Genomic DNA, 26,784 nt, shown 5'->3' with positions numbered 1-26,784 from the left:
AGCAACTTTGGATTCCAGAAGGAAAATTCAGAGACAAAGTAATTTTGACCTTGTAAGTATTTGCTGGGCAAAACTTGCACTGAATTGTGAGAACACGGTGAAGATGTTTTCAGACATGCTAGGACTCTGATGCTATCAGACAGTCTTTAAAAGAATTTTCTGAGTCCCCGTACTGTAATTCAATAAAATGAATCCAAGAAAGAAGCAAATACGAGATACAAGAGACTGTAAGAATCAGAGAAACAAAAAATTAAGTGTAAATGTTAATAAATGTAAATAATAATGATTGGAACTAAAATTCCAGGTAGTCATAGCATGAGAAGTATATGGGGTGGAGGGAGCTGTGTTAAGGATGCTGCCATGTTTGGAGAGAGGCTGTAGATTTAGATTAGCTCTACATCTTAATTAAAAATTGCTACATATACTTACTAAAAATTAAGTATTTTTGAAATTTTAGTGGCCAAAGTGGAGTAATTTGAGTAACAAAGTAAATGATAGTATTGGATTATAACCCAAATAATAAAATAAATATCCAAAAGTCCTTACTGATTTAAATAAACAGTTGACTAAATAAATAAATGAGGGAGAAGGAACATATTCTCCTTACATAAGATTTCCAAGTCATAAATGTAGATGGAAGGAAATAGAAAAACACCAATTGAATGTCATAGTAATAATTGCTACAGGCAAGATCCACAAATGAAGGGCAGGAACAGAGGGTATAACTTTAAGGAGAAATGGGATATTTGCAAAGCCTCAAACCATCTCCACTAACATATTTATCAATGACTGTGGTGGTTTTTAACGTACATCCACAATTGTTTGATATTCCTCCCTCCAAGAGGTGGTACTTTAGTCCCTTTCCATTGAGTGTGTCTGGACTTAGTGACTCCCTTCTGAAAACAAGAATGTGGAAAGGATAAACAAGGGACTTAACAGTGGAGAAACCTTACAGACACCATCTTAACCAAGTGACCAAGGTGAACCTCCCTGGCAATCTCTCACTGATTTATGACACCATAAGAAGGAGGTGAGGTGCTCGTGTCCATGGTATTCTACCCAAAATCTGTAGTCCCAGTCTAATTATGAGAAGATGTCAGGCAAATCCAAGTAGTGGGACATTCTACAAAATACCTGACCAGCACTCCTCAAAAGCCAGTAAAAACTGAGAAACCATTGCATATTAGAAGAAACTAGGAGACACGAGGACTAAGTACAACCTGTTATCCAGATGAGATCCTGGGACAGAAAAAGGCTATTAGTGGAAAAATTGGTGAAGTTCAAATAAAGTCCGTAGTTTAGCCAATAGGACTATGCTAATATTCATTTCTTAGGGTTATCTTTCTCATGGTTAAAAAAAAAAAAAAAACCCTCACAATTTCTTAGTTTGGATAAACATACTGTGATTGTAAGATGTTAATATGTGGGGAAGCTGAGTCAGGTGTTTATGAGAACTCACCATACCCTCTCTGCAACTCTTCTGTAAATCTAAAATTAATTCCAGATAAAAAGACAATTAAGCACTTAAGCACAAAAATTAGGGATTTCAGTCCCAAAGCATTATAGGAGCAACAGGATGGAAAAAGGAAAATTTGATCAGCCTAGGAGTAGCTATGGGAAAAAAAGAAAAAAATTACAGTAAATAGGAAGCCTGAAATAACAAATGAAAAGGAATAAGGTCATTTCACATTAAATTGTAAATGTTCACAAGTAATTAATATTAGCTAATTCATTACAGTACATTAATGAAGTTAATGTACACTAGTTAATGTCAGTAATGTAATTACTTAAATTCATACATGAAAAATTGAAAGGTCAGATTGTAAAAACCATGTAAATTCAATTAAAAGCGATTTACAAAAGTCACAGAAAATAAAGATGATAAAGAAAAGTTCAAAATAAGGGGATATGAAGAATGAAGCTGTATATCAGAAAAATAAAATTTGAGATGAAAAGCATTAAAGGGCAAAGAGGTATATTTTACATAGTAGTATTCTCTATATAGAATCGTCTGTATATATACACTATTTAACAACATACTATATAAACATAGATCACATATATATTGTTAAATATTATAGATATATATTTATATAATATCACTATCATGAACCTTTATGTACTTAACCCATAATTATAAATATAACCTATGGTTAGAAAAATTGATGAATTGACAAAACCGTAATTAAGGAGATCAAGTAGACCTGATATAAGCAAAGAAATAATTAACAGTTTTGCTCTAAAAGATATATAGAACTTTTTGCACAAGAGAAAATAGGCATTGTTTTCAAGTACCCATGGACGATTAACAAAAACTGTTTATTAGGCTATGAAGAAAATGTCAACAAATTTTAAAAAGTAGACATCATGCAGGACACATTCATTGTTGACAGTGCACTGAAATAAGAAATGAGCAACTAACAAATAGCCAAAAAAATAAAAAACCAAACACACTATCCCCTTGAAAATCATAAACATGTTTATATAGGTATATTTAATAAAAATCTTTAGATTAAAATGGAACTATCAACTGAAATTATAAACTAGCAATGAATGAACATGAACTCACTATATATAAAAATTTGTGGAGTACAACAAAATGCCACTAGGAGGAAAATTTAGACCCTCTACTTTGCTGCCTAGTAGAACTTTCCACAATGATGAAAATGTTGTGTAATTATACCATCTGATAATCCACACTTACCACATGAGGATGTTGAGCACGTGAAATATGGCTAGTGCAACTGAACTGAATTTCAAACTTTAATTAATTTTAATTAATATAAGTTTAAATAGCCACATGTGGCTACTGTATTGGACCACACAGTTCCATATTCTCAATAAAGCATTACCAGAAAAAGAAAAAATTAAACATTATTAATTTTATATATATATAAAATTAAAACATTAAACATAAATCCATATGAAATGGATTTGTAAAATGTATATGACCAAAATTCATTTAAGAGAAGATGGAAAACTTGAATTTACCATTAATCAATAAGGAACTATAAAATGAAATGTAAGATCCAGCTCTATAAATGTCTTCAGAACCAGGTTTTCTAGACATGTTTTACCTAAACTTAAGATGCAGATAATTTGTGTTTTATAAACTATTCAAGACCATAAAACAATATTTTATTCTTCAAGGCTGGCATAACCCTGATACCTAAACAAGATAAAGCAATACAATAAAACAAAGTTATATCAAGATTCACTTATGAGCACAGATACAAAAATCTAAAGGTGAAGGAGTTGAATTCATTACACATTATGAATAGGTTTATCCCAGCAATACCGTGATGGCTTGACATTAGGAAATCTATTAATGTAATTCACTGCCTCTGCCTAACAGATCAAAGAATAAAACATAATATGATCATGTTATACTGAAAAAGCATTTAATAGATATCAACACCCTTTTGTGATGTAAAATTCTTAGCTTCCAAATAGAAACTTTTTTAACTGATAAAGGATATCGATCAGAAATCTTCAGTAAGTATCATATTTAGTAGTAAAAACATTTGAAATATTCCATTAAAGTCAGGAACAAGACAGGAACACCTACTATCACTCCTGTTACTCACCCTTGTTTTGGATGTTCTAGCTAATGCTTTAAAGTCAAATAAAAGGCATACGTTCTGGAAACAGACAAAAGTGTCATTTTTTGAAGGCAGTAGATTGCCTACCTAGGCAGAATCTATGGAAATATATTGGAACTGAACAGAGAGTACTATAAAGTGCATTACTCGAAGCAAGTTCCTTATACAGAAATCAATAGCACTTCTATATGTCAACTGTAATCAATCAAAAATGTAGTGAGTAAGAGATCCCCTTCACAGTGACCTCCAAATGTTGAAATATCTGGGAATACGTAAGACATATCTGGGAATACATACTAGGACACATGCAAAATCAATATGAAAGTCCATAAAACTGAAGAACATAATGGAAGACTCAAATTCTCTAAGATACATACTTCCTAAATATGGTGATTTAACATAGCAAGCATATTTTCTAATTAACTGTTAAAATAGAGGCAACCATAATTAAAACTTTAACAAGGTTCCTTGACAAACTGATGCCAATTTCTGTTGGAAGAGAAATTGTTGGAAAATATATAATAACCGAATTGAAAAATAACAAGGAGTGAAACATGCTCTATCAAATATCAAAACACACTATAAAGAGCTAGTAATTAAGCAGTGTGGTATTAACCAGAAATAAGCAAATAGATCAGTGAATCAGAATGAAGTCCAGAAACACACACACACACACACACCCCTACCTGGCATTGTGAAAACTTCGCTCCTGAAAACACTGAGAGAAGGTTAGTCTGTTCAGTAATCCTGTTAGGTCAATTAGTTCTGCATTTAAAAAAGAAAACTGAAAGCAGGTACCTACCTCATATTAATGACCAAATAAACTCCAGCTGGGATAAAAAGCTAAATGCAAAAATAAACCCTTAACAGTATTAGAATACTCTACCAAAGCATTTTTTAACATAAACAGAGATGGCTTTGAAAACAAGATAAAACTCACTAAAGCCATAAAGGAAACAGTAGATTTGTTACTAAATATTAAATACTTATTAGTGACAAAAGACCTTTTAATCAGAATTAAAGGGCTGGGCACGGTGGCTCATGCCTGTAATCCTAGTACTTTGGGAGGCCGGGGTGGGCGGATCACCTGAGGTCAGGAGTTCGAGACTAGCCTGGCCAATATGGTGAAACATCATCTCTACTAAAAATACACAACTTAGCCAGGTGTGGTGGTGGGCACCTGTAATCCCAGCAACTCAGGAGGCTGAGGCAGGAGAATCGCTTGAATCCGGGAGGCAGAGGTTACAGTGAACCGAGATCGCGCCACTGCTCTCCAGCCTGGGCGACAGAGTAAGATTCCTTCTCAAAAAATAAGAAAGAAAATAATTAAAGGCAGAATGACAGACTAGAAAAAAAAAGTAGTTGACTAATATCCAGACTTTATATACTCCCACAAAGCAATAAGAAAAATACAAACCACAAATAGGTGAACAAAGGGAGTAAATGGGCATGCTTAATAAATATGTGATAATAAAATGCAAATTGCCACTAAAATGAACAGATACTCTGCATTCAAAAAATGCCAATAAAAAAGATAAGATTTTTTGCTCACAATATTGACAAATTTTTTTTAAAGGTTAAGAACAATCGGTCTTATTAAGGGTTTGGGGAAATGAGTACTCGTATGTACTGCTTATGGAGATATAAATTTTTGTATCCTTTGGAGTATGCAAAACAAGTGAAAATTTACTTTCTGATTTTCTAGTTTTGATTCTAGGATATATGCTTATTTGCACAAAGATGTATTTATAAATGTGTTCGTCATGGCACCGTAATAACATCAAAACCGAACACTGGGAGAATGTCTCAATCAATTGTCATCATCGAAAATAAGGAAGACTGGATCAAGATGACAGATGAGCACATTCACCCCTGACCCCAACAAATAATAGAAAACATACTCTTATGAGAATAAATCTATAACCACCTGGAAAATGAGAATGTTCCCAGTGAATCAGAATTTTTGAGGAATTGTTGAACTATATTGTTAAATGTAAAAAGCAACTCACTTCAAAAAATAGTAACAGCCCATTTATGAAAAGCTACATATGTGTGTATTGTACTTATATGTTTGACACAAAAATTGTCTGGATGGATAGACACCAAACTCTTGACAGCAATTGCTTCCAGAGAAGGGATTGAATTAGGATATGAGAGATGGTAAAGGAAGATTGACTTTTTTATAAAAAGAAGGAAGAAAATTAGGTGAGCAGGTAGAAGTGCCCGAGCTTTGCTTACTTGACTCTTGCCTAGTTTCTTGCACCTCACCTGTTCTTTCCTGCAACCCTCAGGAAACCAGGCTGAAAAGAGAAGGAAGCCCCACGGTGGCCACTTACACCAGCATCCTGCCCTGTGGAGTTGCTTCTTTGCCAAGCTGCCTTTCTCTTTGTACAAGTATTTCCAGCCCCTTCACTCACTCTTTTAGCTTCAACTCTAATCACCTCCCAAATCTGTTTTCTCATACAGATGTCTATGGCCTGGCATTTCCAATTGTCTTCTATTTCCATTAATTTAAGCATCCCCATTCTTTGGCATTTTCAGTGGGTTGCGTTCATTAGCTGTAGAGAATAAAACAGAGAGAAATAAAAGGTGAAGAAGGGAATGCTCTTTTTCCTAATTGAATATACTTGAAAATATCTCCAAATGCAAATAGTCTTTTTGATTCCTAATATTGAGGTTTGAATAGCACATACATTCAATTGAAAGGACTATTTCAGTGTTTCTTATGATTTAGGAATTTAAATCTTTCTCTGTTCCCTGAAATGTGTGTTTCACCAAAATAAATCACGTGGGAGAGTTATGACTTTGATCCTTTCAGCAATAAATAGATTTTCCAGCAGGAAAGACTTTTGGGAAACTGAGTCATAAGAACTCTATCATTTAATAGGATAAGAGAGAAATTTGCAGAAAAACTGAAGTAAAATAGCATTGGTAGGCAAAATGTTTAAAAACAGCATGACCTTCAGATCTATTCACTACTCTAGTTACTGAAGATGTGAAATTAATAGTTCCTGTCCTTGAGCTGCTTACAGTTGACCATCTAGCCAGTCAGACTAGATATGGAGTCAATCATTGTGTTATTTGTGAGCTTTATTTATCTTATCCTCTCATACATGACATTTTCACTATGCCTAGGTAATAATTATGTGACACCTCTGCTTCCTTCTCTTTCAGGCAAAAATAGACGTCTTATTAGTTGGAGATGTCACTGTGGGCTACCTGGCTGATACTGTACAGAAACTGTTTGCAAACATAGCAGAAGTCACCATCACCATCAGTGACATGAAGGAGGCAGTAGCACTTTTGGATGATTGCACATTCAACATGGTTTTCTTGAAGATGCCTTCTTCACTAAGTGCTGAGGAGCTGGAAGCCATCAAGTTAATTAGGTAAACTTCAAAAGCCTTGATGCTGTATTTTTAGAATCATTTTTTTAAAAACTCATTTTTTAAAACATCCTAAAAAGATATATTTCTATTTTACTTTTTAAATTGAGGGGCCAGGGCGTGGCTCATGCCTGTAATCCTGGCACTTTGAGAGGCCGAAGTGGGATGATTGCTTTAACCCAGGAGTTCAAGACCTGCCTGGGCAACATAGTGAGACCTCTGTCTCTACAAAAAAAATTTTAAAAATTAGCCGGGCCTGATGGTGTGCACCTATAGTTCCAGTTACTCGGAGGACTGAGATGGGAGGATTGCTCAGGAGTTTGAGGCTGCAATGAGCTATGATCATGTCATGGCACTCTAACCTGGACAGCAGAGTGAGATGCTATTTCTAAAAAAAAAATGAGGGATATTTTCATGGAGAGATTCTATGTACATGTTGTTTTTATTTCCAGTTTGTGGTATTTTATTATAAGAATTATTTTAACTTGAAAATAGGTATGGATTAGAATGTAAGAATCAGTTTGTCATAGAAATTTATTTAGTATGCAATGCTTATGTTATTCCCATACATACTCCTTTTTAATAACTGTATGATTAAAATGGTGCATCTATTCAGGGTTCATTAATTGTAGCGGCAGACACTAAAGGAAGTGAGCACTCTCAGCGCTCTGTCCTGTTAGCTGGGGACTGAGGTGTCTCCTGGGGCCACGGAGCCCTCTGGATTCACTGGGTCCAGAAACTGCCACCTCCAGTGTTCTTGTTTCATCTTGCAGTTCCATATAAGTTCTGCTTCTTTTCTTTTCTTTTTTTTTTTTTTTTTTTGTTTGAGATGGAGTCTCACTCTGTTGCCCAGGCTGGAGTACAGTGGTGCCATCTCGGCTCACTGCAACCTCCACTTCCCGGGTTCAAGCAATTCTCCTGCCTCAGCCTCCTGAGTAACTGAGATGACAGGCACGTGCCACCACGCCTGGCTCATTTTTGTATTTTTAGTAGAGATGGGGTTTTACCATTTTGGTTAGGCTGGTCTCAAACTCCTGACCTCATGATCTGCCCACCGTGGCCTCCCAAAGTGCTGGGATTACAGGGGTGAGCCACCGCCCTGGTCAAGTTCTGCTTCTTTTTAACCCACTCCAGCTCTAGAAAATTGGAGTCCAGTGGTGGGAGAGTCAGATTCTTCCCTGCCACTTAAGATGTATTTAGATAGGGTTAGATCAGAACAAATTTGTTCTCCTTCCATGAAATACTTAATAGATAAAGTGGAATTGTCAGTTACATTGGAACATATGAGAGCTTGTCAGAATTACAAGACAGGCCTCTTTTTTTGGCTAAAAAATTCAGAGACAATATTTTGATCCTTGAATAAAAGGGCAAGCAAATTATGTTAAGGGAAAAGAAAGGTTGAAATGAGAAGCCCAAGCCATCGAGTTACTTATTGGAGAGACAGACAGACAGATACTACTCTTGGGGTTTCTTAGAACAACTGGTCTGCATTTCTTTTGGCTTTCTATGAGGTATATGAACTCTCGTCACACCAGGCAAACTATCTATGTCAAAGTAAATTCCACTTCTAAAACCTGCTGTATACTATCCTCCTTCTGAGAATATGCTTATTTTATTACAAACCTTAAAAAAATAGAGTTCCCTTGGTTGTGGACTCATCATAATATCTCATTTATATCATATTTAGAATTTTTTTACACAGCTACATGAGGCAGGTGGAGCAGGATTTTATTGTCCCTACTTGACAGATGAGAAAACTGAGCCTGAAGTGACTTGTCTAAGACCACATGGCTCATTTTTACAAAACTCAGACTAGTTTTACAAAACTAGATTAGAACTCTACTCTTCCCTTCATTTTCTTTCTAGAAGTCTGTCATTAATTGACTTTTGTATTGAAACCACCTCTTTTTCATCTCTGAGGTTCAGTATGTGCCAAGCTGGGTGTACATCAAACATAGATATGGTTTTGAAAGAGCCCCGGACAATTCAATATGGCTGGTCTCTCCATTCCAAGACTAGGACCCTAGCTATGCCTGTCAGAATGGAGTAAAGCTTTGCATTTGCTTCCTGTCAGAGCTGCCTTTTGAACAAGATAAGAATGAATTTCTGTTAAGAACCAGCTTTATGTTTAGTTGCAGATATTAAAACCTAGAAGGTTAGAGGAGAGAATTTCTTGTCTGATACTCACCTCAGCAGCTTTTATTGCCCTGAGTAACATAATTTAAGATTTCTTAGCAGAGAAAAGAAAGTAGATTAAGGTATTAAGTGTATAGCTATGCAAATGGTAGTTCTGTTATTTTGCCTTAAAAGAAATCATTGGTTTGAAAGGAAACAAATAATTTGTGGAATACACCTGGATTTGTATTCCTTGTTTGTCTACTGTTGCACTGTTCCCAACACCCAGTGAAGGTCTTGACTGCCAGCAGGTGTTATCTACCTTGCTGTAGCTCCAGTGAATGACTGTATGGATGACTGGGAGAAGTGCCGTCCTAGGCAGGCAGTGCCTCCTCGCTTTTTTGCTCCTCTCCGCAAAGGGACAGAGTTGTTTGGTTTTTTGGGGGGGTGTGTGTGTGTATGTGTGTAAGCTTTGCTTTCTTGGTGCTGTCCTCAGAGGCTATGAATATCTCTGAAGTTCCCTTTCCTGCCTTCAGAATTGTTATGAGTTTATGATTTGTTGAATTGTTTAAACCCCTGTAGAGGATGTTTCCAATTTTCAACCTATAGTTTTTCTTATGGTAATGAGCCCTGTACACGTACCGCCACATTTGTAAGGAGTTTAAACCTTCATCTATCCTAAAGCACTACATCTTTTGAGTTTGGGCTAATATTTAATGACTAAACCAAAATGAAAAGCCTGGCTCTACTTTTCTTCTGCTGTATTTAAAATTTTTTCTCTTTAGATCTTTGTTGTCCTCTTGTAATATCTCAAAAGCTATGTAGGTCTAGGAAAATGTACATCTACTTACCTTACTCTTGTTTCTCTGGGTGCTTTATGTCTCCTGCCAATGAATGAGGAATTGATGATAGAATGAAAGTGGCCGTATATGTGTTCAATATTGGAGCACAGGATCACAAATCTATGTATCTGTAAGACATATGGATTTTTATTGAAAATAAGGATGAAGTTTAGCCTGTTAGCTATAAATTATATTTATTTTAGAATAAAATGAAAGCAGCGTCCTTAAAAGATTCTTAAATTTAATCTTACAAAACTATGTTTTAAGCTTGGTGCTAATCATTCATTGACTTTAATCATTCATAAAATATCAGTACTTAACAGACTCAAGACTTATGGCACATCTCACTTGTAGGTTAACATTCCTAATAGTACTGCCTAATTTGTTTTCATCTCAAGAATGTATTGAAAGAGTGTGTTTTTATTGAGCAGATGAACTCAAACACTACCCAGTGGTAACATATTTTAAGATCATCTTAGGATTCATATGCTTAGCTCCAGAATTCCAGGGATATTTCACTCTTGGCTTAGATAAGTTCTCAAAATTGAGCCATACTCAAAGGGCAGATACTTGATAATTCAGACACATCCTGATACTTACCTTCCAAAGACAGGTACAGCAAGTTTAAATATGTTTTAAACTCGTCAGTATATAGGGAGTCATAGTTTTCTTCTCCATGAAATGGTTCTGCAGTTAAAATTCCATGATTCTCATGAGCTCAGAGCAGTTTAGCAACAAAAAAGGAATGCAGAATGTGGCTCCATCTGCTCCGTCAACAAATCAAGTTTGAATCTGATTTCATTTCTTCCCCGTGTAGCTTTAATTGTCTGACCAGCTAACTGATCACTAAGAAAACCCAATCTTGTGAGCCACAGAGATCTAACAAGTTGTCCTTTTATGTCTCCAAGACATCTTTGACTTGACAATGTAAATCATTAAATCTTACTAGGTAGTTTGCATGGCCTACTCCTCTGAATATTCGACAATAAACACAGTAACAGCAAAACACCTAAGTAGCTTTACTAAAACTTTTTTCCTACAAATTGGTGGAGGAAGTGAGTAGGAACTGAGGACAACTCTAGGTCTTTATAACTTCTAGCACCATGTCACATGGGGAGTGTTGCAGCAGGAACTCTGTGGGAGAGCCGAGTGGGAACAGGGCACACCACCAGAATAAACTATATAGCCAAATTATATAGCCAAAATAAACTATCAGAGCTTAATTAATTAATTAACAGAGAACAATATTTGTTACAAGTCCCATGTAGGTCATACCAGGTTAGTTTGGCTGCATGTACCCCACGGACAGAATAATGGGTAACTGTACTCAAGAAAACCACAACCCAAAGATGATACTGGCTTTTGTCCCTGGAAATCCTTATGGCTCTAAGAGAAGTAAAGGTAGAAATTTCCACAGGCTTCACAGGGACTTATAACACCTCTTTGGCCCTCTCACATGATAGATTGCAGAGGCCAGGGCTTTCCTGAGACCCTTTGATCAGCAGAGTATACAACTCAGCTCAAAACCCTTGTATATGATCTTTGTTTTTTCAGCTACCAGAGACAGATCCAGGGATGGGGGCAAGACAGCGGGTGGTTACTGTTGCTGACTGAGCTGATGCTGACTCCAGTTCTAGAGGGCACTGCAGGCAGGCATAGGAATGGAACCGAGAATATCAGTATCCAATCTCAAAAGTGAGGTGTAGCCTCCGGAAACATCATGACACTTAAACAGCATAATCGTGAAACATGAGGGAAAATGAATTGTCCCCAAATAAATTGCAAAACAAAAGAGACATTAATTGAGAAGGTCTCAGAGCCTACAATTTGATTTTGGTATATAGAAGAGGAAGTAGTATCAATTGGTGTGGATAAAAGTGATTTTTATTTTGGTTTGTTTTTGCATTGCTTAGTTTTATTTCCAGGAATATTCATTCACAAAAAAGAGAACATTTTCTGGTTGATCCTAGAAACTAGAAACTCTTTTAGCTTATTGATTTGTAGGGAATGTGAATGAGCAGCTGAGCTTAAGACCAGAGGATTGGATTCTGGGAACTCTTACTGGTTGCAGGAGTCCCTGTACAGCTAGGGGAGTGTGTGTTTGGTAATTGATTCTGTGCTAATAACAAAAGTCCAAGAATCCCGCCTTTGTCTGATGTAAAGCTTGAAATTTGAAAGTCATCAGGGCATATAAATCCATATAGCCATATCTTACATATTTTTGTGTCAGTAAAATCAATTTTCAAATTTTTGAAATATCGGGTTTTCAAAAATGGACATAGGAAGATTTCTAAAAGCAAACAGGCTGTTTTTTAAAAATCATTTAACTGTATTTAACTTAGGATAATTTACTTTTTTGAATCCACTATGCAGTATTTTTTATTTCGACATTTAAACTACCCGATAATTTTCTTTCAGTGGTCCCATCTGCTCAGTCCATTATTCCCTTTCACCTCTCTTTCCTCATTCTGTTGTCCATACCTCCATTATAATCCACACTTTCTCATCACTTAAAAATATATCTACGAGGCTAGACACAATGGCTCCTGCCTATAATCTCAGTACTTGGGAGGCTGAAGCCGGAAGATTTCTTGAGGCCAGGAGTTTGAGACCAGCCTGGGCAACATAGTGAGAACCCATCTCTACTAAAAATACAAAAAAAACCAGCCAGGTGTAATGGCACACACCTGTAATCCCAGCTACCTGGGAGGCTGAGGTACAGGATCGCTTGAGCTTGGGACAGTGAGGCTGCAGTGAGCCTTGACCATGCCACCACTGCACTCCCACCTGAGTGACAAAGCAAGACCCTGTCTCAAAAAATAAAATAAAATAAAATAAATCTATCTATTTATCTCTTTCTATCTTTCTCTCTTTCCGTCTTTCTAAAATGCATATATTTCGTTTCATATACATATGAAATGCTGACATACTGGCAGGCATCATTCTGATCCCCGTATTCCCTCTGTGTCACCACGCCACCTACACCGGTGTAGGAAGTGCCTTTCTTACCTCCACATTTGGTTGGCCAGGCAAACTCTATCCTCCCTCCTGCATATGCCTATTTTGATGATAATATTTCTGCCTGAGTTTCTCATTTCTTCATAGAAACCGTATATTCTTCCCTTTCTTCTCTCTCAGCCTAAACTCCCCAGAATTCATAGCACAGAATCAAGTCCGAATAGACCTCAATGGGGTGTCACATTTTCTTACTAATCCTGCTAGTCTGAAGTAATTAATTTAGTAAATACTCTGAAATATTTAACGTTACCAAAGGTTCACAGGTGTGCCCGCTTTCCTTACCATCAGCTCTTGCCTGGATCACTGGCCTAGGGTCTCTCCAGTCCACCTGTGTCACCCCATCAGTGCATCCCATCATAGGCAGAGTGGTCTTTCTAAAATGCAAGGATAATTGTGTTGGTTGCTGCTGAGCTTCATAGCTTTCCGTTGCCCATTTTTCTTCAATACCAAACCTTTCCTGTGGCCTAACAGGCATTCTGCGAGCAGAGCCCAGCCATCCCTCACTCTTTGGTCTCCACTTATGCTTTTCTTTCTCAGATGCCCTGTGCCAGAGGTCTCCTGGACATCTTGTACCTTCTCCAACTCACCTTGTTCTTGACCATCCCAGGGCTCCTGCATATGCTGTGCCTTTTACCCAGAATGTTCTGTGCTGCCCATCTGCTTTCTGCCCTCCCCCTCTCCCCAGCCTTTTCTGTGTCTAGCCAGCACTGAGGGTTGTTGGCCTGAAAGCCTCTCCCAAGGCTGCTGAGGCAGGTTGGTGCCCAGGCATGGACTCCTATTGGCCCCTTTGGTTTTTCTTCCTAGCATTGGACACATTTTCAGCCATAAAATTATCTATAGTGATTTGTTTAATGTCTTTCCGCCCCAAGACCGCCAGCTGTGTGAGAGCAGGAACCTTGTCTGTCTGTTTACCATGATATCCCCCAGAGCCTAGCACCGGGCTGGTACATAAGAGGTTCTCAATATACATGACTCAGATATAGAAATGATATTAATATATAATGCAATTTGAAATATAGAATGTATACTTACTTCCAAATGCTTATGTAAGATAAGCTAACAATGTTATACAGTGGGGGTGCTCCCAGTTCTCATTTTAGTGAATAAATAACAACCATATATAACCACATGCTAATAAATGATGCTTTTAAGTACTTGAGAATAGTTTGCTTTTCTTAGCTAGTTTTAAACTGTTCTCTTTGAAGTCTCTTTCACAGTCACATTCTCCCTGAAAATCATTTCATTTTGGCTAATACCAAGGCTCAGTATCCATCCATTTATTGAATTCCAGACTTACTGTACTGAGTTTAGTGAATTATAATGCCACTTTAAGAAAAAAGTTTTATTTGAAAAATTTCAAGAAATAAAAGGGGAGAGAGTATAATAATACACCCATAATATAGCCTCAGCAGTTACCCACATCTGGCTCATCATGCTTCTCCCTACCTTCCCACCCCTGCCCACCAGTGGATTATTTTAAGGCAAATCTGAAATACCGTTTTATTTCATCCATAAATACTTTAATTGGTACCTCTCTAAGGTGAGGACTCAGAGAATAACCACAAAACTCGTATTATACCTGAAAATTAATAATCACTTCTTAGTATTGTCAAATATCCCATCAGCATTCAAATTTCCCTGCTTATGATTTTTTTTAAAACTGTGAGTTTATACAAATCAGGATTCAACTTTCCCTTTCCTTTTTTTTGTCTTGTTCTTTAATTATATGTATATTTAAAGGAGTCATTTGTCTTACAGAATTCCCCCCATTCTAGATTCTGCTTATTTCATTCCCATAATGTTCTTTAAAATGTTTCTTTTTTTCCACAAATTTCTTGTAAACTGCTGATCTGATCAAAAATTTGGATGAGGTTTAGGCTTTTTTTTGTTTGTTTTTAAGAAAAAGTGATTCATCTCTTTCCTCACTGATTTGAGATGCTACTTTTACTAAATTTCCATGTTAATATTATTTTAAATTCTAAATAAATGAAGAAAATCACTGTAGTTAGTTCCTAATAAGCTAAACTCCTGAATCCCAATTTTTTGAATAATGATTTTGCTTCATTTTAACATTTTCTTTCCTCTCTCAGATTTGGCAAAAAGAAAAATACACATTCACTGTTTGTTTTTATAATCCCTGAAAATTTTAAAGGTATGTACCTGCTAAATACAGTATTTGTTTTTTCTCTAAATAGAAACTATAAGGTCAGTATTTAATGTAAAGATTCTTAGGTTGTATTTCAGGGCATGGAACTGATATTGCTTTAACTGAACCACTGACAATGGAAAAAATGAGTAATGTGGTAAAATACTGGAAAACATGTCTCTCAAACACAGGTGAGTAAAAAATTTCCAAAGGTTTGAAAATTTGAATTAAAATCTTTGAAAACTATGCTTATGTATTCTGACAAAAACAATCACAAAGGGAGAAATATATATTCTTTACCTGGAAAGAAAAAAACTACATCTTCAGAGGTTTAGAATGTGTTGCCCAAGGGCAAATACAGTGCGGCGGTAGGCACAGGGTTTTGGGCGGGGGGTTGGTAGCAGCATTGTGTCACTATTTTTTTTTCTTTTTTGGTAGCCTAGCTACCATAATTTCTTACTCATTAAAATGGAATTAACTGTGCTGTGTCATTGTGTGATTATCTAAAAGCCAGGGGCACTAACCTACAATTGTATTGTACTTTCTACTTTGCAAAACACTTGCATATAAATTATTTTGCTTCTTAAAGTTAATAAGGTGGTTGCCCTTTCTGTTTTAGATTTTAGATGCAGAGGATTAATGTCAATGCTTCAATTAGACCTCACATTTCTAAACTCTTTGCCTATTATGTTATGCATATCACCAGTATCTAAACACTTAAACTAATTAAATTAGCTTTCATTTGGCTTGTGAAAGGACAGACTCCAATTACGGAAATTAAATTCTACTGGAATCATTATTGGTCAGTGACTATTTTTGGTCTTTCTAGGCCTGGGATACTAAATACGAAATCTTTTAAAATTAAGATGATGTTAAATTGGGACTGTTGTTGGTCAGGGGGTACAAGGTTTTGTTTATGTAAGATGAACAAATTCTGGGGGCCTGGGATACCACTGTGTGACTATAGTTAACAATACTGTATTGTCTACTTGAAATTTGCTAAGAGGGTAGATCTTATGTGTGCTCATCACCAGAAAAGGTAATGATGTGATGTGACGGATATGTCAATTAACTTGTGTGTGGTGATTATTTCACAATATATACGTATATTATCAACTCAAGTTGTACACCTTAAGTATGTACAGTTTTGAATTGTCAATTATACTTTAATAAAGCTGGGAATTTTTTTTTAATAAAATTAAGATTTTTTTTTCTTAAAATGGTCCTGAAAGACACTTTCTGGATTATCCTGATAATGATTATACGAGATTCAGTGTAACAGTCCTTTTTTAATGTTCTTTTTTAATACTCAGATGAGTGCATCTGTTTGTGACATTCCAGTGGCTCCCAGCCCTTGTGGTTCTTCCTGGAAATGGCTAACTTTGGTGACCGAGGGCTTTTGCAACCTCTTCTTATTTGGTTCTCGGTGAAATAGAGCAGCTGCTCATCACCTGCCCACACCCTTCTGCTGGTCATGACCCTGTCGGCTTCCAGTTGTCTCGTCTTTGCTCCGAGGATGAGCAGCTGTAAAAAAGGAAAAAATTTTTTTCAGATGCTATATTTTGACAGTGCAGCTGCTTATTGAAGACTCATGCATGTTTTTTGTCTCCTGACATTTACCTATAAATAGGAACTTGATAAGTAAACTCAGTTGAATGTGTTTTAAGCACACCTGTCACTAAGTGACTAGAATCTGGCTTAAAGGTATCCCGGGGTAAATAATATAGAGTATTTTAGTTTTTGCTTTCTAACCTAGGTGGTTTTATATTTCACAAAAATCTATAAATTGCTTTCAGTTTTAAAAATACTGCTTTGTGAAATCTATTGAGTAAAAGACGACAACTGCATTAAGGATTGGGGCTTGTATATTTGATTAGCATTATCTCCTTAAGTGACTTTAGAAATAAATAGTCCCCCTCTCAAAACTTTCAGTTAAGATTGAAAATGCTGCTGGGCCTGAAGAACCTGGATTGCCCCTGCAGAGGTCTTACAGTGAACACGTGGGATATTTTCCTACTGATCTATTTGCCTGGTTAGTTTTTTGTTCTTTTTCATAATAGCAATATTTTTAGAGAACTTACTGATTGTGGCTATTTTGTGGAAGAGGGGTGCAGCATTTGCTGTACTTAAGAATCCTGAGCTGGCACCATGGGTACACATTACAGAAGTATTCAACTTAATATAAGGAAATACTTCATAAATAATTACATTTGACAACAGGTGAGCAGGTCAAATTGTAAGGTAGTGAGTTCCCCGTCATTGGGGAATGTGATCAGTGTTAGAGTCTGTGTTGTCACTAAGCAAAGTTAAATAGCAGCAGTGGTATTTAAACTTCATAAAAACAGTGAAATTCCTCAAACAAAAATTTTACTTGGAACCCCAATATTTAAACAGAAAAGAGCAGCCTCACCTGTTATATACCTACTATTCAGCTTCTTCCTGTTGTCTTTCTTGAACTCATGAACCTATCCTCCGAGTTACTGATCACCCCCAAATCACCCTTTAAAAAGGATTTGGTATCATTTACATACCTCATATAGCTTTTAGAATCTTCTTGTTTGGTATACAAGGCAAGTTTTAGTGTGTGTCTCTGTGTCTCCTTGTGTTTCTCTGTCTCTCTCTCTCTCATAGATGTTAGAACTGGCATTCAAACCTGGATTGGGTAGGCAGTTGAACTGGGGATCAGAGCCTTCCAATGCTAGTATGCTTATAAAATTAAATTTTTGTGAATTTCTTCCCTTCACTTTAAGCTGATTTCCAAGGAGGTTTTAAGTGGAGCCTAGGGATACAAAGAATGGACATAACTGCTGAGGGCATGTGTACTGATGATGGTGAGAATTTTAAGTTAGTTACTTCCAGAATTTGTAGAATGTGGCCATCTACTGTTTTGAACAAGAAAGGGACTTGGCAGTCAGTAAGTGTGGTTAAACCAAAGCTGACTTTGGTAGCACAGAGATATCAACAATTTTCTTGGTCTTATTTAACATTTTAATCTCAAAGAGACTTGCTATATTAACCCCTATCTAGGATATAGGGTTGGGAAAGGTTTTGGAAGGTCTGAATTTTCTTATATTACTTGCAACTGCTTTTCTTTTTTAAAAAGTTTTTATGACTACATGGTATGCATGTTTTTTTTGATCTCTACTCATCTTGAATCCTTCTGTCTTCCCTCAGTATCCTACCACTGTAAATACAATTTTGAAATCCAGTTATATCTCTAAGGATAGAGGAAATAGGATTAGTTTGCAAGTTTCTTAGATTAATATATTTTTAAATCAATCAGAATGCCTGAAGAAGTTCTGCAAAAATTGTAGAGGCAGAAAATGTTCATTAAATGACATTTTAAAATGGAGGGAACCTGTGCTTTGCTGGTCGGCCTGGACTAGGGTGTATCTTGTCGTTCTAATCCTTTATGCTTTTTTCCTGTAATGTACCTTTCCTTCTGAAGGGTGGATAAAGTAATATAATATGGTGTAGTCATAATTGATGTGGTCAGAATGTTTTAATCCTGCTTGTATCTATTGTTACCAATGTATTTTAGAATTTTGATCAGTCATTGATTTTAGGATGATTTTGATAATATATTCTTTTGAAATTTTGAAATAAACATTCTGTGCCAAGTGTCTAAGATAAGGCGTTTTGACACTTATTGCCCCTTTGTATGAAGCAAGAGACTTAAAGAAGCATCCTTTGTTTAGTGTATTGGTGCATATTGTTTAATTTTGCCCAACTATTTTCCCCTTTAATGTATGGTATGATTTTCTCTTGTTTCTAGCCCTGAATCTTTAAGGAATGGCAATGGGCTTGAATTAAATGCTTCGTTGTCAGAGTTCGAGAAAAACAAAAAGATTTCTCTTCTTCATTCAAGCAAGGAAAAACTAAGAAGGTGAATTTTAATATAGCACTTTTTAAGCATTATTCTTTTGTAGGGAGAAATTAATGAATTTTATAATTTTTTTGTAATATTGTTAAAAGTATAAGTGAAACTAGTAAATTTAGCAAACAAATGGATGCCATTCACTCATTCAGCCTTGTAGTCATTCAATAAACAGTTTTGAGTCTGCAGTGCATGCCAAAGAAGCATTGGAGAACTGAGATAAAAAATAAGTCCCTGCCTTCAAAGGTGTTCTGAGTCTAGTGCTCAGACAGACTTTTAAATAGGCTATTAACTAGAAAATGATGCTTTTTAATACATGTCATGATGAGAACACAAAGTAAAGACACGTGGAAAGTTTTCTAAGACAGAATAAGGGGACAGCAAAATTTTTCTTGAGATGGCAATAGTTAAATTGAGCTTTTGACACGTTGCAATTAATTTGGTTTGGAAGTCAGGGAAGGGTATTTTACATGGAGAGAATAATAGGTACAGAGGTTGGCAGCCTTAGAGAGTACAGTGAATTTATGGAACTGCATGTATGTCCGTATGGTTGGCCATCAGGTCACAAGCGGGGGGAGGAGGCAAAAGATGAGAGGTAGTAGGTAGGGGCTGGGTATTTCATGCTATGAAATTCAAATTGTAACCTGGTCTGTTGGGCAGTTGTGAAAGGATTTTAGTGAAGGAGTGATATGATGAAATTTACACCTTAGAATGAACACTGTAATAGATGTCACACAGTGAATTACATCTGGAGGCCAGAAGGAGTCTGTAATAAGAAATGATGATTTCCTGAGCTATGGTGTTAGCAATGAGATAGAGAGGAATAAGCCAATTCTAAATGTATTAACTAGGAAGAATCAGCATGAGCATGGCTAAGGATAAGTGAGGTGTAACTCCCAAGTGGATGGTGACACCATCCGCTGACGAAGAAAGACAATAGAATGGCAGTGTGAGGTAAATGTATTTTTATTTTTAATCTTGTTGAGCTTGAATACCTGTAGGTTTAAATGGAGTGCAGAGTTGGCCCTTTGATTCTAGAGAAAGGTCTAGGCTCAGAGGAATGAGGACACGGCATTTCTTTGAAGCAGTGGACATAGGAATGGATATAGGATGATTGTGGGAAGCACGTAGGGAAGGGACTAGTGGAGAAAAGAACCTTAAAAAGATTCTCAGTAATTAAGGTACAGGCAGCAGAGAAGGAATCCATGGGGAACACAAAGAGTTACTAAGGAGATAAGGAGAATACCAAGCGGGAGTGGTATTGAGCAGACCAAGGGAGAGGCATTTCCTAAAGGAACAGGTGCTCAGGAGTATCATGTGATGCAGAGAGATCAAGTAAGGTTAAGAGCTGGTAATTGACTATTTGTATTGAGCCAGACCTAGATGTCATTGATCTTGGCAAAAATCATTTCATTCGTATGGTTACAGAAGAAGCACCATTGCAGAAAGAAAGACGGGAACACAGATGAAATTAAGGTGTGAAGTATTTGCAAAGGGACTGAGGGTAAAGTACGGGATTTTGATAAGAGACCAGACTTTAATATGCTTATGTTACAAAAGAAACAACTGAGAGAGAGAAAGAAGTCTTGAAGATCCTCATGTTCTAGTTATCTATGGTTGCATAAAAATGAAAACAAGATTTATTGGCTTGAAACAACCACCATTTTATTGTAACTGTGTTTTTATGGGTTAACAGTTCCAGCAGGGCTCAGCCAAGCAATTCTTCTGCCTACATGACATTAACTGAGGTACTCATAGTGTTCAGCTGGTGGATGTAGTCAGGAGGGTCCAAGACGTTGCATATCTGGACCTTTTGCCGGCATGGTTGGAAGGCTGAGCTCAGTGGGGGCTGTCAACTGAAGCCTCCCCCGTTGAGTAGTTTTAGGGTCATTGGACTTCTTTCATGGTGGCTCAGGGCTCCTGGAGACAGTGTTTCAAGAGACAGGAAGGGGGCTCTGCCAGTCTCTTCAGGCCTGTGTCCAGGAATAGGCCCAGTGCCACTTCTACCATATGCTAGTGGTCAGAGTCATCACAGGGTCCTCCCAGATCCAAGGGGAGGAACCTAGACCTCACCTGTCAGCGGGAGGAATGTCATATAATTTTAATCCCCCGCAGCTGGTGAGGGGGTGTTGGTGATGAAGTGAGCATCCCTGAGGAGGCAGAAGGCAAGGGAATCCAGAACCAGGTGGAAGAATATCTTCCATGGAAAATGGAGAGGAAGAGTTTAGGCTCAATGTGAATTCACATGAGTTTTTCGATGGGGCCAGATCAGGAAGGAAGTTGAGCAAGTTCTTTGCTGAATGGTCCCCCTCCATCTGCTGAAGATTAGTGGGAGGATGATGGGGTTTGGGCTTGATGGGATGGGATGGTGGATAGGCTACTCTGGCTCTAAAGGGCTTCATTCCCATGACTGCTGCCTTGGCCAGGTCAAGACTTAGGGCCCGCTGGCCAGTGCTGTCCCATAGATCTCACTCATCCGAAGCAAAATGAGAAAAATACAGTGCACTGGGTATTTTTAAAGCTACATATTATACAATTGATATCCTAAGATTGTATTCTCCTTACTTTATTAGGTGTTAAAATAATGTTGATATTAGCAAATGATTATAATGAAATGATATGAGGAAACATTTATTCCTTGTTTTTTCATTATTTTTCATGTCCAGATCTAATGTTGGGAATCCTTTATTGGTCCCCCAAAGTTATGTCATAGTTTTCTTTTAAAAATTTTAATGGTTGATGAAAATTAAAATCTAAAACTATCTAGTCTACTCATCTAGTAGACTGAAATGATGCTTTGGGGTTGTTCACATCTGTGGCATTATTAGAAGGACTAGAAATCTTTGTTTCTCAAGAAGAGCTGTGACAAGGACCTCCCCCTTTCTCTTTAGAGATTTGCCTGGGAGCTACCATGAGGTAAACATCATCCCTGATTAGTTTTTGCCTTTCCCTCTTAACCTTTCTGACTATGTCTGTGAATCTGAAATGGTTGCTTCTAATCTGTTTCCTTTCTTCCTCCTCCTCTTCCCCTCACCTGTTTTACATATAGTTTTGGGTTTTTGTTTGTTTTTAAGCAGTAGGGCAACATGATGTTTGCTAATATTAAGGAAATGACGGTTCTGGCCAATATTTTTGCACTTGGCAAGTTTTTTTCTCTGACACTTGCATTCTTCTTAGCAGAACATATTAATCAAAATTAGCAAATTGTTACATTCTTGGTGAAATCCCATTCATTATATATTTATAAATACATAAACGTGTTTTTTCCTTGTAAAGTATGTATTCTCCAAATGATGTCATCACATTTTTGTGTACCCATGAGTCTGACGTGATAATGGTTTAATAATTTTGGGGGTGTTCATTCACTTGAAAAGAAGGGAAACATTGAGCTTTGCCATAGTGTCCCACAAATGAAGACGTTTCCAGGACTAGACAAGTCTTAAAAATTCAAGAAAGGCAGTTCTTGGAGGGTTTCAAGTTGTATCTGGCCCAGATATCTTTCCCTGTGACTCCTCGTTTGCTTGAGATACATTTGTGCAGAGGAGAGCCCCAAGTAGACATCCGTGCCTTGTTTCCAATCTTAGACGGAAAATGTTGTCTTTTACTGTCACATGTAATGTAAGCTGTAGGCTTTTGTGCATGCTTTTTTATCAGCCTAAAAAAAAGTTCCCTTCTAGTCCTAGTTTAGGATTTTATCATGACTGGGTGTAAAATGTTGTCGGTCTTTTCTTCTCTATCTAGTAAGGTGATTATTTCTCCTCTTGTTTGTTAATGTGGTGATTATGACCAATGTTTTTAAATGCAAACTTCACTTTGTCTTAAGGTATAGATAATTTTTATTTATTGCTGGATTAGATTTGCTAATATTTTGTTAACAATTTTTGCATCTGTGTTTATGAAGAATATTGGTTTGAAGTTTTCTTACAATGTCTTTTTCTCAGACTGGTCTTATGAAATGGAAAGTCTTCTGTTTTCTGAAAGAATTTGTGTAGAAATGATATGTTTGATAGGATTCGACAGCAAAGTCACTAGGCTTGGAATTTTCTTCATGGAAAAGTTTTAATTACATATTCGATTTCTGTAATTATTATAGGACTAAATTCCCTATGTTTTCCTTTTGGTTGTTTTTTTCTGTGTCAGTTGGGTTAATTTATGTCTTTCAAGAAATTTGTCCATTTAATCTTAAGTGTCACATTCATTTAACAACATGATCTTATTATCATTTTAACATCTACAGGTCTGTGATGATGGCTGTTTTCATTGCCGGTATTGATAAAATTGTGTTTTCTGTCTTGTTTCTTGATCAGTCTAGCAGAAAAGGTTTGTCCGTTTTATCAGTTTTATTGATTTTTTTTTTCAGTGAAGCAGATTTTGATTCATTGATTTTCTGTATTAGCTCATTTTTTTATTTCATTGATTTCTGCTCTATGTCTTTCTATACTTTTTTGTTTTGTTTTGTTTTTTTGAGACAGAGTCTTGCTCTGTCACCCAGGCTGGAGCAGAGTGGTATAATCTTGACTCGCTGCAACTTCTGCCTCCTGGGCTCAAGCAATTCTCCTGCCTCAGTCTCCCAAGTAGCTGGAATTACAGGCGTCCACCACCGCACCTGGCTAATTTTTGTATTTGTAGAAGAGATGGGGTTTCACCATGTTGGCCAGGCTGGTCTCAAACTCCTGACCTCTTGATCTGCCCACCTCGGCCTCCCAAAGTGCTGGGATTACAGGCGTGAGCCATTGTGCCCGGCCTCTGTACTTTGCTTTTAAAAACAAAAAAAGTCTTTGAAAATGTGGCACATATACACCATGCAATACTATGTAGCCATAACAAAGAATGAGTTCATGTCCTTTGCAGGGACATAGATGAAACTGGAAACCAGCATTCTCAGCAAACTAACACAGGAACAGAAAACCAAATACCGCGTGGTCTCACTCATAAGTGGGAGTTGAACAATGAGAACACATGGACACAGGGAGGGGAACATCACACACCAGGGCCTGGCGAGGGGGTGAGGGGAAAGGGGAGGGGAGAGCATTAGGACAAATACCTGATGCATGCGGGGCTTAAAGCCTAGACAACGGGTTGATGGATACAGCAAACCACCATGGCACATGTATACATATGTAACAAACCTGCAGGTTCTGCACATGTATCCCAGAACTTAAAGTATTTAAAAAAAAAAAAAAAGTAGGCCAGGCGCAGTGGCTCACACCTGTAATCCCAACACTTTGGGAAGCCGAGGCAGGCAGATCACGAGGTCAGGAGATCGAGACCATCCTGGCTAATATGGTAAAACTCTGTCTCTACTAAAATACAAAAAATTAACTGGGCGTGGTGGTGGACGCCTGTAGTCCTAGCTACTCGGGAGGCTGAGGCAGGAGAATGGCGTGAACCGGGGAGGCGGAGCTTGCAGTGAGCCGAGATAGCGCCATTGCACTCCAGTCTGGGCGAGAGTGAGACTCCGTCTCAAAAAAAAAAAAAAAAAGTATTTGTAGGTAGAAACTTCTATCACTGATTTTAACCTTTTCTTCTTTTCTAATATAAGCACTTAAAACTAAAACTTCCTTTATGAAAGTTTTTCTCTAAGCATTGCTTCAGCTGCATCTTATCAACTTTGATATATTTCCACTATCATTCAGTTCAAAATATTTTCTCATATCCCTTGTGATTTTTTTCTTTTCACTAGTAAGTCTTTTCACTGTTTAGAAGTGTATAACTTAACTTGAATGTTTGGAGAGTTTCTAGGTATTGATTTATAATTTAATTATGTTGTCATCTGAAAACATACTTCGTAAGGTTTCTGTCCTTTGATATTTTCTGAAACTTGTTTTATGGCCCAAAGTGTGTTCTCCCTTGATGAATGTTCCATATGCATTTGAAAACACTGTATTCTTCTGTTTGGAGGTGTAGTATTCTATAAATATTAATGAGGTAGAATTAGTCAATAGTGTTTTGAGGGTTAAATTTTTCAGTGACAACTCTTTTTCCCTTTCTTTTTGAGAGTTTTTGCTTCATGTAGTTTGAGATTCTGTTGTTAGATGCCTGTCTTCTTGCTGAATTGACCCACTTATCCTGAGGAAATGATAATGCTGATTTTTCTATGCTAGTACTCCCTGTCTTAAAAAATCTGCTTTGATATTAATATAGCTTTCTTATGATTAGTATTTGCATGGTTTTTTTTAACCTGTATATGTCTTTATATTTAAAGAGTTTCCCTTATAAATAGCATGTAGTTGAATTTTGTTGTTATTTTTTACTCATTCTGACAATCTCTGTTATTTGTTTTCATATACTTACTGTTAAGTGCGGTTTTAGGTCCACAATTTTTCTATTTGTGTTCATTAGTCTAATGTATTTTCTTTTTCCTTTTTTTCTCTTTACCTGCCTTCCTTTGGATTTATCAAGTATACTTTAGCATTTCTTTTTATCTCTTTTATTGACTTTTTAGCTAAAACTATTTTTTGCTGATTGATCTAGGGATTATGACATGTGTCTTTAACTTGTGATAATCTACCTTGATATTATGCCCTCAAAATACAACAGCATATTTCTAGTTACCTTCTTTCATTTTTTGTTATTGTTGTCATACATTTTACTTTTACATATGTTATTGTGTTAGTCCATTCTTGTGTTGCTATAAAGAAATACCAGAGACTGAGTAATTTATAAAGAAAAGAGGTTTAATTGGCTCATGATTCTGTAGGCTGTACAGGAAGCATAGCAGCTTCTGTTTCTGGTGAGGCCTCAGGAAGTTTACAATCACGACAGGAGGTAAAGTGGAGCCAGTGTGTCACATAGCAAGAGGAGGAGCAAGAGAGAGAGAAAGGAGAGGCCCCAGACTCTTTTAAACCACCAGATCTTGCATGAACTGAGTGAGAACTCATCACCAAGGGGATGGCACTAAGCTAAACCCTAGAGCGCCCCCATGATTTAACACCTCCCACCAGGTTCCACCTCCAACACTGGGCATCACATTTCATAAGATTTGGAGGGGACAAAACATCCAAGCCACATCAGTTATCAACCCGGCATTGTGATTAGTTTTGCCTAAACGGTAAGCTGTTGTCCAGTTATCTAATACTGTACAACAAAGTACTCTAAAACTTGGCAGTGGAAATCAACAAACTGTGTATCATATCTCATGATTTTGTGAGTCACCACCAGTTTGGGCAGAGCTTGGCTCTGTTATTCTTCTCTGTGTGGTGTTAACCATGGCACTCCATGTGTTCAGCCAGCAATTGGCCTGTCTGGAGATTCCAGCACAGCGTCATCCACACATATGGTCTTCTGGTGGGTGTGGCTGCAGGTTGTGCTCAAATGGGCTGTTCTTGCCTGTGGTCTCATCACTTCTCCGCATGGTATCTCCAGCAAGCTAGAAGGACCTCTTACATGAAGGCTTAGGATTCCATGAGACCAGTATGAAAGCTACATCTTCTGAAATACTGGTCCCAGAGCTCTCATAGAGTCACTCGCCAGATATCTTTTGGTTAAAGTAGGCACAGGCCAGTGAAGATTCAAGAGGAGAGGAAATGGACCCTGACTCTTCGTTGGAGAAATAAGTAATTTTCAGTGACTTTAATCTTAACTCTTAACTTTTTAACCCAAATATCAGATTCTTGTTTGCAGTAGAACAGGCTCTTCACTGTATACAAGGTTTTGTCTGAGTTGCCAAAATTCTCTCCCCATGAATTTCCCTGTATTACCATCTTTTGCTCCTGCATTTCTGCACTCAATCTTGGCTGCCACCATCAAAGGGACATAAAGTACAAGGACACTTTTTTCTTGCCTCTGTAGCAGAAAT

General features: G+C 37.1%; 1 protein-coding gene across 3 annotated transcripts in view; it reads left to right on the top strand.

Moving 5' to 3' along the window:
• The window catches only part of SOHLH2 (spermatogenesis and oogenesis specific basic helix-loop-helix 2), a 46,989-nt gene that overhangs the window by 6,264 nt on the left and 13,941 nt on the right, over positions 1–26,784 (top strand). For all 3 annotated transcript variants that reach the window (XR_639658.3, XM_009191768.3, XM_009191767.3), the window contains exons 2-6: positions 6,777–6,991; positions 15,054–15,115; positions 15,196–15,300; positions 17,042–17,141; positions 18,885–18,995. Coding sequence is in view for 2 of the 3 variants with exons in the window: in XM_009191768.3 (XP_009190032.1) it covers positions 6,777–6,991; positions 15,054–15,115; positions 15,196–15,300; positions 17,042–17,141; positions 18,885–18,995 (593 nt within the window). In the remaining variant the exon portion in view is untranslated. The remainder of the gene's footprint in view (positions 1–6,776; positions 6,992–15,053; positions 15,116–15,195; positions 15,301–17,041; positions 17,142–18,884; positions 18,996–26,784) is intronic.

Source organism: Papio anubis, chromosome 15, assembly GCF_008728515.1.
Source record: "Papio anubis isolate 15944 chromosome 15, Panubis1.0, whole genome shotgun sequence".
In the NCBI taxonomy this organism is placed as follows: domain Eukaryota; kingdom Metazoa; phylum Chordata; class Mammalia; order Primates; family Cercopithecidae; genus Papio; species Papio anubis.
This window is presented reverse-complemented; position numbering and strand designations above follow the sequence as displayed.